The 11,678-nt window shown below is 42.6% G+C and overlaps 1 protein-coding gene across 1 annotated transcript in view; it reads left to right on the forward strand.

Moving 5' to 3' along the window:
* The window catches only part of JADE2 (jade family PHD finger 2), a 490,240-nt gene extending 481,280 nt beyond the window's left edge, over positions 1-8,960 (forward strand). Inside the window, exon 12 of the mRNA XM_088451347.1 lies at positions 3,467-8,960. Within this exon, the coding sequence (XP_088307473.1) occupies positions 3,467-4,344 (878 nt within the window). The 3' untranslated portion in view covers positions 4,345-8,960. The remainder of the gene's footprint in view (positions 1-3,466) is intronic.
* The last annotated feature ends 2,718 nt before the right edge of the window (positions 8,961-11,678 follow it).

The following is an 11,678-nucleotide window of genomic DNA, read 5'->3' on the forward strand; positions in this document are numbered from 1 at the left end:
CTATGGGAGTCGATGAAGGCGCCTGCCGCCAGGCTCCAGCTCTGAAGTTGCACAACATATTCACCCCACTTAGGGCTGTAACTATGTACCCGGAGTGTACTGTCATGGCCGCCCAATACATGGCACCTCTTCCTGGCACCTGAGAAGCCACCATACACTAGTGGAGAGCTCCATGTCAGACCATCAGCTGCTGCCTTCGTCTATCTATAGCCTGGCTGCATGTGCATTGCTACATTACAGTGTCAGCGGCTGTGACGGGGCGCCTGGAATGCACTTACGCCACTGGTTAGGTAGGTAGGTACTGTCGGTAGGTATCCTAGCCTTCCCCCTCTCTCTAACTCTCCCTCCCCAGTGCCTGAACCTAACCTCCCCCCCCCTAGTGCCTAAACCTGACCTCCCCCTCCCCGCACCTTAAACCTACCCCCTTAGTGCCTAACCCTACCCCAAGTGCCTAACCCTCTCCCTAACCCTGTTAATTACCTCCGAGTTTCCGGCATTGGAATGCCGGTGATGGGATTCTGACAGGTGATGGGATTCTGGCACTGGCATTCTGAGCGCTGGAATCTCCGTGGTCGGGATATTGACTGCATCCCATTTTAGTCACCCCAGTCAATACTTGTATCATGGTATACAGTCTTTGTTAATCCTTACCCTTACACCTCTTTGCGGTGTGAGAGAAAATTTGTGAAGATTCTGGTCATGAATTAGCTTCACCAGGCTGTTCTGGAGGCATTTAGTGGCAATCATGAAGAATCGAATGCCCACCTGAGAGTTTTTGTTTGTTTGGATAGGAGTTGTTGTATGTGTATTTTAGTGTGCTTCTCTGAAGTTTTGCCACATCATAGCATGGAGAAAGATGGGTATTTTGTATCGCACCAGGGGGGATTTGTCATGTACCCAGTGGCGTAACTAGGGTATTTGGAGCCCAGGGCAAATTTGAAAAGGGAGTATCCCCCCCGCCCCCCCAACATCCCGAGCTGCGCGCGGAAAAAAATGTGCGTGGTCACTTAAAAATGGGGCGTGTCAACATGACACACCCCTTTATTTTCACGCTGAACATTCCTATCCATATGCACCTTAACCCCAGTAGTACCCCTTATACAGTACCCCCAGTATGCAGTTGTGGTCCCTCTTATGCAGGCCCATAGTGGTGCCCCTTATACAGTATCCCCAGTAGTGGTCCCCCTTATACAGCCCCCAATTAGTTCCCCTTACTCAGTACCCCCCAGCAGTGGCCCCCCCAAATGCAATGCCCCACGTAGTGTTCCCCCTTATGCAGTGCCCCCAGTAGCAGTCCCCACAATGCAGTGCGCCCAGTAGCGGTATCCCCTTATGCAGTGCCCTTTATATGGTGCCCCCAGTAGTAGTCCTCCCCCCCTATGCAGTGCCCTTTATATAGTGCCCCAAGCAGTAGTCCCCCCCCCCCCATGCAGTTTTCCCAGTAGTGGTCCCCTTATGCAGGCACCCTGTAGTGATCCCCCCTATCCAGTGCCCCCTGTAGTGGCCCTTACTATTATTGCCCCCAGTAGTGGTCCCCCGAGTGCAGTGCCTCTTGTAGTAGGCCCCTTTTATAATGCCCCCAGTGGTAGTTCCCCCCCAAGTAGTAGTCCCCAGTAGAGTAGGTCCTCCCAATGGCGCCCCCAGTAGTAGCCACCCCTCCCCCAGTAGAGGTCCCCCCAGTAGTAGCCACCCCTCCCCCAGTAGAGGTCCCCCCAGTAGTAGCCACCCCTCCCCCAGTAGAGGTCCCCCCAGTAGTAGCCACCCCCCTCCCCCGTTGTGCAGATAGGTTTAAAAAAAAAAAAAATATATATATATATATATATATATATAAAAATATACTTACCTGAATCTCTGCTCCTGGTCCTGCTTGCAGCGCCGCTCCCGCCCGGGCTGGTGCGCTCAGCATTATGGGACAGACGTCATGACGTCAGTCCCATTACCCACTGCAGGAGCCGGACGGAAGTCCGGCTCTTGCAGTGGGTGCTGCAGCAGTCAATGAGAGTCTATCTGACTCTCATTGGCTGCTGTTTAACACACGCATCGCCGCCAGCGCTATTGGGCAAGCGCTCAGGGGGAGGGAACGGGCTCAGGCGTGCAGCACAGGACCGGCTCTGGAAGTCTAGCGCCGGTCCTGTGTAAATGTGTAGCGCTGACCGCACTCATTGCGGTCGGTGCTACACTGGCTAACTAGGGCGGGCGGGCCGGTACCGTGGCCCGCGCCGCCAGTCCAACGGCGCCCAGGGCACACACCCCGCTCGCCCTGCCCTAGTTACGCCACTGCATGTACCGCTTCACCGTCTATTCGCGATGAAGCTGGTGCAGCTATCGGCCGGATGTATTATTCCGGTCATTATCAAAAAAAGTGTGCGTAAAATCACTGTCTGGTGATCTGTGCACAGCTGTCATCTTGGGCACTACACTGCATACTGCCGCTGAGCCCCCTTTGCGCATGCGTTAGTCAGGTGATTCCCAGGGGGCCCAACGGCAGCATGCTGGCGCATGCGTGGTAGGCACTGAGGGACATAGACAAAAATTTCAACGCTTAATAAAGTTTATTCAAAGCAGAAAAAAAAACAGTATGGAGACTGCCAGCGCCGGACCAGCCTGGCGAAATCGATAAAGGTATTTTTCATAACGTTCATACATAGCTTCACCTATCTGCGCTTTTATCTGATGGATAGAAGCCCTGATAAACACAAGAGCGCTTAGCGCCTCTGCCATTCCAGGATAAACACAGGAGCGCTTAGCGCCTCTGCCATTCCGCTCACTCCACGCCCTTCATACATCCGGGGATGCGGTGTCTGCCGCACATAACGTCAGCATTTACTGCATATCCCCTTAGCGTCCTTTAAAACATCTTCCCCCAGATGTTTTAATAATTGGTTAAAGAAACAGTGCAAGGAGTAAGGATTTTGGTTAGTCAGTCATGATGGGAGAGTTTGGAAGGATGAGGCATCGTTCAAAAAAGACTGCTTGTATCCTACTACCGTACTATGATACCAGAGGTTGTTTGTGAGCAGTTCAGATGTTTCATAACTGGTTGAAGTAAAAATCTATACACTACTGTAAAAATAAAGGCAGATTCCTCTGTCACGCAAAAAATTGTGAAAGGTATATTGGAAACAGTGGCAGGGCAAGACAAGTGGTACAATTTTAAATATGTGTATAAATACTTGCAGTTTAGGATATTTGCTCCCAGAACTGATTTCAGTGAGGAGTTATTAGATATCAGGCAGGTAGCATTTAAATAAAAATAAGAGGATCTCTAGAACAAGAGAAAACTATTTGAAACAAGAAACCTGAAAGATAACATAAGGAATAATCTTTTATTAAATGGATTATTACAATTGGGCCAATACAGTATTTAACTTTGTTTTACTATGTTCTAATATGCTTTAACAAATGTTTAAGATGCAAATTAAAGTATTGAAATATTTTTTTTATGTTGTTTTATTTATTCTTGCAGATTTGTCATCATCATTTCCAATAGATGGAACATTTTTTAGCAGCTGGTTAGCTCAGCCAGTTCAAATTACCACTGAGAACATGACAATGAGTCAGTGGGCCTTGAACAATGGTGACCAGGAGAATGACACTTCAGGTCTTCTATCTGAAGAGCTGTTACAGGACGAAGAGACCTTGCTAAGCATCATGATGGATAACTCACTCAAGTCTCCTTTCAAGAAAGTGGAGACAGTAAAAAAAGTTAAAAGCAAAACAAAAATGAACAGAAAGAAAAAACTGCCAATAACTAACCCGGGCACCATTTTTAAGAGTCCACGGGATGACCTTACCCTGTGGAATGATCTGAAATATTTGTCAGATGATACTGAGATGCCTTCTAGCCACAACCCTAAACCCAACAAAACTGGCAAAGGACTTACCAAGGTACAAGCGGGGAGAAGAGGGCACAGTAAGCGGATGACTTTAAACAAGGGTTCTGCACAGTCACCTGTGTTAAAGGCCAATGGCTCACATTGCTTACCAGATCTGAATACCATAGCCAACCGTGAAATGACAGTAAAATATGCACAACCTGAGTCTAATTCTCTTGTGAAAGTGCCTGACTCGATGGGTTGTGCAAAAACAATGGTGAGGTTTAGATTACCAAAGGGTGGTAAAGCCAATTTGGAGTCACAGAGTGAGAATCCAGACAGGGCAAATAGACTTCGAGTTAAAGAAATGCCCAAAGAAGCCTCCCATTTGGACAATGAAACCGATGGCTACTACTCCGATGCAGAAATGACCGACTCTGAAGAGGAATCAAGTCGAGGAAGAATGCAGCTTAACCAGTTTGACGTCTCGAATGACGACATTGTCCGATTGAGCATTTTGGCATCTTAATTCTTCAGTTGAAATAAACTGGATAATTTCATTGTGTCTGCCCCAAGATATGACTGCCATTTCCAGTTTATGCCTGCTCTCAACAGTGTTGCCTATTATATGTAAATGTGATATGTTTTACAGATAATCACATATATGTAAAACATATGCCATTTCAGCACAGCTGTCTTTCTCTACTCCTTTACACATTGAAGCCTCACAAACCTAGACAAGAGTGCTGCAGATGTCCCTTGATAGCTAACATGCATTACCCAATTAAAATGCAAGCATGTGCATCGAAGGACACAAGATTCTTGTTCCAAAACAGGGTGTTAAAGGATGATGTGCGTTTAGCTATAGGGGGTTAATGGGCATTATTTTAAGACAAAGCGAAAAGTAAATTGTGAGTTGAAAACTTTCCCATCATCGTTTAATGAAACCTAACATTTAGTAAAATAAGCAAATTGCTAAAAATAGTAAAAAGCACAAATAAAATGCTTATTTGAAGAAAGCACTTATATGTAGAGGAAGGCAACTACGCTGTTCTAAACGTTTAGCTATTGTCCTTTATCCTGAACTCATTATCTTCCGTCCGGACTTCTATGTTGGCCATGGACAGACGTATTAATAGCAGAAGTGCACAGCACTATGAGCCAGTGACGGCTGTCCTTATCAGTACATCTGTTGCGTCTGTTGATGGAACTGTCGGAGCTAAAACCCACTAACAGCTGGTTGAATATACTTGCTCAGGTGGATAAACCAGGCTTTACCTCTGTGGTCAGGCCATGAGGGGGAAATGTAGGCATTACTTTTGTAACAAAACATTTTAAACCAACCATGTGTTCTCATAAGGGAGATTATGTACCATCAACACTGGTAGCAGAAGTACTAGTGTTCTCGTTTGAGTTTCATTCTTATGTATCTCATTACAAATATCTGTACAACTATAAATCCATTATCTCATTATGGGCAACCTTCAACACTCCTGTTGTTGTTGTTGATATAGATTTCCCATTATGTAAAGCCAGCAACAACAACGTCTAACTTTGCCTATTGGGAGACTGTAGTACAGCTAGAGTGGCAAAGGTTTACTGTTCCTGCCATAACACATGAGACTCCTGTCATTACTGTAGATTCCACATGAAAGAGCCTTCATCTTGTTTGTTAACCTAGAGAGGATGCCCATACATTGGTCTGGGGTTGAATATTTATCACGGGGAACGCTTTCAGTTTTAGAAACTCCATAGTGGCAAATGAAATCAGAATATGAAAGATAATTTGCCATTTTGCAGATCGCTAATCACATACTATTATCTTAATGCACTGGTACTTAGGAGAATTGTGCGTAGGTCTCGCTATTCATTAGTCTGCTCACTTCAGTGTGACAGTTTAGGTGCCTCCAACTTTTCTGAAGGCACGTTTTGTCCTAAACTCTCCAAACAGGGCATGATGCTGACTATGTATTGCACTGTGGCATCTTGACCTTTTGTTTGTTTGTTTTTCCATAATACTGTCTCTCAATGGCGCTTCCTAGTTACTCCAAGGAACAGAGGAGTTCCTCTACTCCAAATATAATTAAGCCCTACTCTCAGTCTAGGGTATATACATATGATCTGCACTGTACATATTACACAATAAGCAAAATCTGAGTGCTGTTAAGCTGTATTTACCTAGGAGATCATGGACCCCATTGTGCTCATGTACAATGATCACTTTTACCAAACATCGACACTGAGAGCTAATACAGCGCTTCCAATTTTCAGAACCCTTTCTCCATTATGTCCGTTTACTATTAGGGTCATGTCATTACTGTTAAGATGTCCTCACTCATTTCACAGGGTAAGCACCAACTACCAGCTTCAGTCATTTGTAACTGTTGTATCTACATTTGCTTCAGATGTATAGATGTATATGTCTCAGGTCTTTATCTCGTTTGCACTTCAATTTTTTGAGAGATCTGTAAAAATTCAAGTCAAGGCTCTATGTAGCCATGTTGTGTTCTGAAATACAATGACCATGTAAAAAATGCCCCCTCCCCTTTCCTTTTTTTGCATAGTAATAGTGTTTATTTTAGCGTGTGACCATGTTTTATGTCCTTCCATGAATGCGCAGAGTTTTTGCCTTTGCTATCATGTATAGGTGAGCACAGTGTTGTCAGCAGCCCCTACAGCTATAAGGGCAACAAAATGATATATTACTGTTCCTCTGTGTTGTTGTTTTACTGGGACACAACAAAAAAAACTAAGCATTGATGACCATTAGGGACGATCAGCGTATCCGTTTACCATACCACAATTTAAGTCCCTTCTAAGCCTTAAAAAATGCTTTTATCCCCCAGCCAGCCAGATAATCAGGCATGCACTTCAACGTCTCATTGTTTTTTCTTCCTATAACGGTCACTGATATATTTGATATTCTTCAATTAGTGTGACCCCAGGGTGAGCTCAGGGAAAACCACAGGTCAGATAATAAATGAAAACAGCAAAAAAAAAAAAAAAAAAAGAGAGAAAAATGAAAAAAAAAAAGTGTTGTTTTTGGTTTTTTTTTGCTTAAAACGCCGGGCATTTCTGCAGCCCACAAACCTGTAGCTTTCCTCGAAAGCAAACAAAGATAAACCAGATATGCCGTATGTTAAACAAAAACCATTCAATGGATGCCAAAGAACACTTGTACATGACTAAGCGTTACATACAACATTGATCTTCAGCATATATTTGATGAAAAACACATACACATATAGCAGTTATTTAAAACTTGGATCACGAGCTCACAACAACAACGACCCACACCGAGTCTAAGCTTACTGTAAATGAGACGTGGAGACTGTGACGACAGCGCCTCCTGCTGTTTTGGTTTTAAGACACTTCTCAGCTTTATTTCATCAGTGAAGCTTTTCTCAAAAGTACTTTTCAGCTATACCAGCAGCTTAATGGGTCACAGTTATAATCTTGTTAAAATAATTCATTCCTACAGTCCGTTTTATAAAACTACAATAAAATAAATAAACCAATGATTAAGAGAAACATAACAGTTACAGCCGTTATACTGACATTTTGTGAAGTCAGCATGCAAAGTGACCAGTCGCTACACAATCGACTGTGTTGCAAGACAATAGATGGAGCCAAACAATTCATATGGCTGTTAGTAGCTAACAGAATCCACCAAGCTCACTATAGCTCCTAGCATCGCTACTGCAAGAGCCAATGAAGGGTTTGTATGTTTGAACAATGTTAAATACAGTTTAGGACTAGTTCTACTTTACATGCTTGGTAGATGTTAGATACAGTTACTAGTGTAGGTTACATACCAATAAGTAATATGCTGCATTTAATTGTTCTTGCTTCTGTGTGCTTCAGTTAAACTATGGTTAAGATACCACAAACCACCGCTTCATGACCTGCTTTTAGTGTTACTTGCCTGATCATAACAGGAAACACAGTTTGAGAATTTCTATAAAGAACAACCAGTTTTCATCATGTTGTATCATTATTAACGTTGGATGGGTGGATGCACCCATTATGTAAGCAGAACCATATTCAGCTCATCAATTCCATAGGAAATTATATTAGTGAGGCATGATGTGCCTTGTGTCACCAGTTCTTGGTAAATTGATAGGCAGAGAAGTCAGTAGTGGTTCAGCCCACAAAATGGCTCCAAATTGCACTTCCAGATTTATCATGACAAATTTACCACTTTTTCTATATTTTCCATTTATTTTGAATGTTTAATTACAGAAAATAAATAATGCATCTACAGCATGCATATTATGGTGACGTAGTTTATGGTTCTGTTCTGCAGTACATAAGTGAAGGTTGATGATGAATTGACAGAATTAAGACTGGAAGACCCTTAAAAGGTAGTTAGAGGCGGCTCATGGAAACCTCTACTGCTTCTTTTTATGCTCTGTAGGATCTAGCTAATGTACCCGTACAGCCAAACCCTTATGTTACATCCCCAGATTTTTATATATCTTCTGAGATTTTAGTTTGCTTGATCCCCTCATTCCCTAATTAATTTAATTGTGCCTATTCCCTGGTGTTATTTTACCTTATTCTGCATTTCACACCACATCCTACTTTGCAGATACAGCATTTTATGTTGTACACTAGTTTGCCTTTGTTGTTTATTAATATAGGGCTCAGGTTCAAATAGCTACAAGCTTCCATTTTAACCTTTCACAATTTGGGACTGTGCTCACTTCCGGGCATTATGATAGGTAATACATTGCTTATTTTTACAATCTAGAATAAGTAATTATTTACTACTGTAACATCCCGCGCAGTGTCATCAAGCAGAATCTCACGGCTAATTGAATCAGCACCAAAGTGTCCCCTATAGCAAACATGTCTTAGTTCTGTAAAAGTTCTAAAACACTTTATATGTAACGGGATATTATCTTCTGTTTGTTAATAAGAGATTGTCACATTCTTTTTACTGGAGTACAGGCTTTATCCAGTACATCAAAAGCGTCAGCTGCAGTAGACCCCACCAAAGAAACTATATGCCTGAATGGTATGCGTTCGGCATCCCGGCGGTCTGGATGGTGACGCTTACCTTACCGGCGCCAGAATATTGACGCCGGTAAGAATCCCAGCGCCGGCATCCCGACTGCCGGGATGCCAAAGATAAGTAGGGGGGGAGGGTTAGGGTTAGGCACTAGGGGGAGGGTTAGGGTGCGGGGAGGAGGAGGTTAGGTTCAGGCACCAGGGAGGGAGGGTTAGGGTAGGGAGAGGGGGAAGTTAGCATACCAACCACCAAGTGTCTGTACTGTATGTTAACTTTTTTCTAAACTTAGAAAGTAAAGTTTATTGTATTCTGTGAGCATATTATTACAGAATAAAAAAAACTGAATGTAAACGGCCAATCTACCTGTATTAAAACCACTGATTTTCCTAAATTTAAACATTTGCATATTATTTTAATTTCATATTATTTTATTAGATATGAAAAATATCCTCATTTTTTATTTCTATTAAAACCAACATCACAAGTTTCATCTTTTGTGTCATTTGCCATAATAAATAGGTATATTCACACCTGTATTGCAGAAACATTTATGAACTTGTAGAGTACTACGGTCACCTATACTGTATATTCCCATTGTCACTTGCAAAACTACTGGTTGTTCTTTATGGAAAATTCCGTTTACTTTCTCAATTCAACAAGTGAAAGAGTACTTATCACATCAAATGCAGAAAACTATATTGAATGTCACAGGGGAAAAAAAACTCCTGTCTTTGTTTTTTAAGAAAAAATAAAAGTGATGTGCCATTTGTTAATATAAAGAGAAATAATGAAAATATATTGAAAAGAGCAATTATAAATTATTTTTGGCTTATGTTGCGATATTTATTTTCATGTATTAGAAATTCCTTCGTAGATGGGAAAAAAATGTATTTTTCATTAATGCAAATACCTATTTCTCCTTTTTGTACATTTTCCATGTTAGGCAATCCTTACAGCAATATAATATATGGAACTTGTTCAGTGTTACTGTATATGCATGCACTTTGTGTTGCTTGAAATTGTTTTGTCTGCCATTGTTTTCCTCTTGTTTAGAGTTCAGCATTTGCTTTAAGACACATGGGACCACAGCCCATTGCTCATGAAAAAACTCCTTTTGCGTTATTTCAATGTGATTGCAAATACAGTTAATAAAGCAATGTTTTATGTGTACATCTTAGTTATGTCATCAGTGTTAACTATTGCAAAAAATAAAAGATAAATAGAAGTGTGCGGTACGTCACTTAGACAGTATATAGACAACATAATTTCGACAGGTACACTGTTTAGACAACCAATATGTTGACATGGGCTAGATGTCTACAATCGATATGTAGACACTAGACAGTTAAAAAGTCAACAGGAACATAATCCAAACAATATATAGACTGGGTCAAAATGTCAACATTTACAGTATAAACATATTATAAGCTTGACAACCAAAATGTAGACACAGTTAAAATGTCAACAGTCATAATGTCAACAGGCATAATAAAATGACACAGCCGCAGACAGCCAGTCGCTCAGCCACTGCTAAACTCCGGGCATGCTGGAACTTGTGGTTCTACTAGTGCCATCAATTCAGGGCAGGCTTGCTGGTAATTGTAGGCTGTATGTAAAAAACAATATTATTAACCATATAATTACCATTACTCCCGCACTCCTATACCCAGGGGTGTGGGGAAGAGTGCTGGTTGTCCCCCAGACCATTTTTTTTGGGGGGGGGAGACCTGACATTCCAAAGTATTCCAGCCCTGGGCTAACCAGTTTGGGGCTGGTTAATGGTATGGTAGGGGGACCCCATGCTGTGTGTCTTCCTGCTATATTGTTATCCCCACCGGCTGGTGCTGGTTGTTGGAAAATAGGGGGAACCCCATTGCATTTTCCCCCTATTTTACCATACCAGCCCAGCCTAACAGGTCTGCATTTGAATGGGAGACCTTACACATTTTATTTCTGAAATGTAACTATTGTCATAGAGACGTTTATAATATAGGTATGTCTATATTTTGAATGTTGACATTTTGACCCTATCAAAATATACAGTCAAATTGTCAACATTGATAATATAAGCATGTCTATATTTTGAATGTTGATATTTTGCTAGGCCCTTATCCGGGCATGCTGGCACTTGGGGTTCTACAAGTACCATCATGTTGGGGCAGGTTTGCTGGGACTTGTAGTCTGTCTGTAAAGAACAATATTATCAACTATTTAATCACTCTTACACCCGCACCCACTGCCACCAGGACCGCGGGGAATGGCTGGTTGTCCCTTTTGGAGGGGAGACCCAGGTGTCCCAACTTTCAAAGGGAATCCAGCTCTGGGCTGTCCAGTTTGAGCCTGGTTAACTTTATGGCAGGGGGACCCCACACTGTGTGTCTCCCTGCCATACCGTTATCCCCTCATCTGGTGCAACTTGGTGCTGGCTATTCCCCATGTAACAAAGCCAGCAGATTATTAGCTTCCATGTCTCGCCCCTGGAAAGCCAGAACCCACATTGCGACCATTAAACATCCTTGTTCTAGTATTCCTATTTTCTACTTCAGGGTCCATATAAGGTCCACAGGAAACCTTGGGGTATAGGTAATGGCAAAGACATCCGGGCACCACGCTGTAAAACTTTACTCCGAGGATGCAACAGGGCCTCCCTCTATACTCCGCCCCTGGGCCGGAGGCTCCTTCAGATCGTTTGGTGCCCGGCCGGAGTCAGGTCACTGTATCGCAGTGGGGCTGTTGCTAACAGCCCCTGAAAATTGAAAGTTTTTTTATATAAGTGCGGTTAGCGCAAACAGTCCAGTGGAAGTTCGCGCTGCCGCATCATCACCCCGCTGGTGCTGAGACGCCAGTAC

Source organism: Taudactylus pleione, unplaced genomic scaffold (genome assembly GCF_031769625.1).
Source record: "Taudactylus pleione unplaced genomic scaffold, aTauple2 ptg000025l, whole genome shotgun sequence".
In the NCBI taxonomy this organism is placed as follows: domain Eukaryota; kingdom Metazoa; phylum Chordata; class Amphibia; order Anura; family Myobatrachidae; genus Taudactylus; species Taudactylus pleione.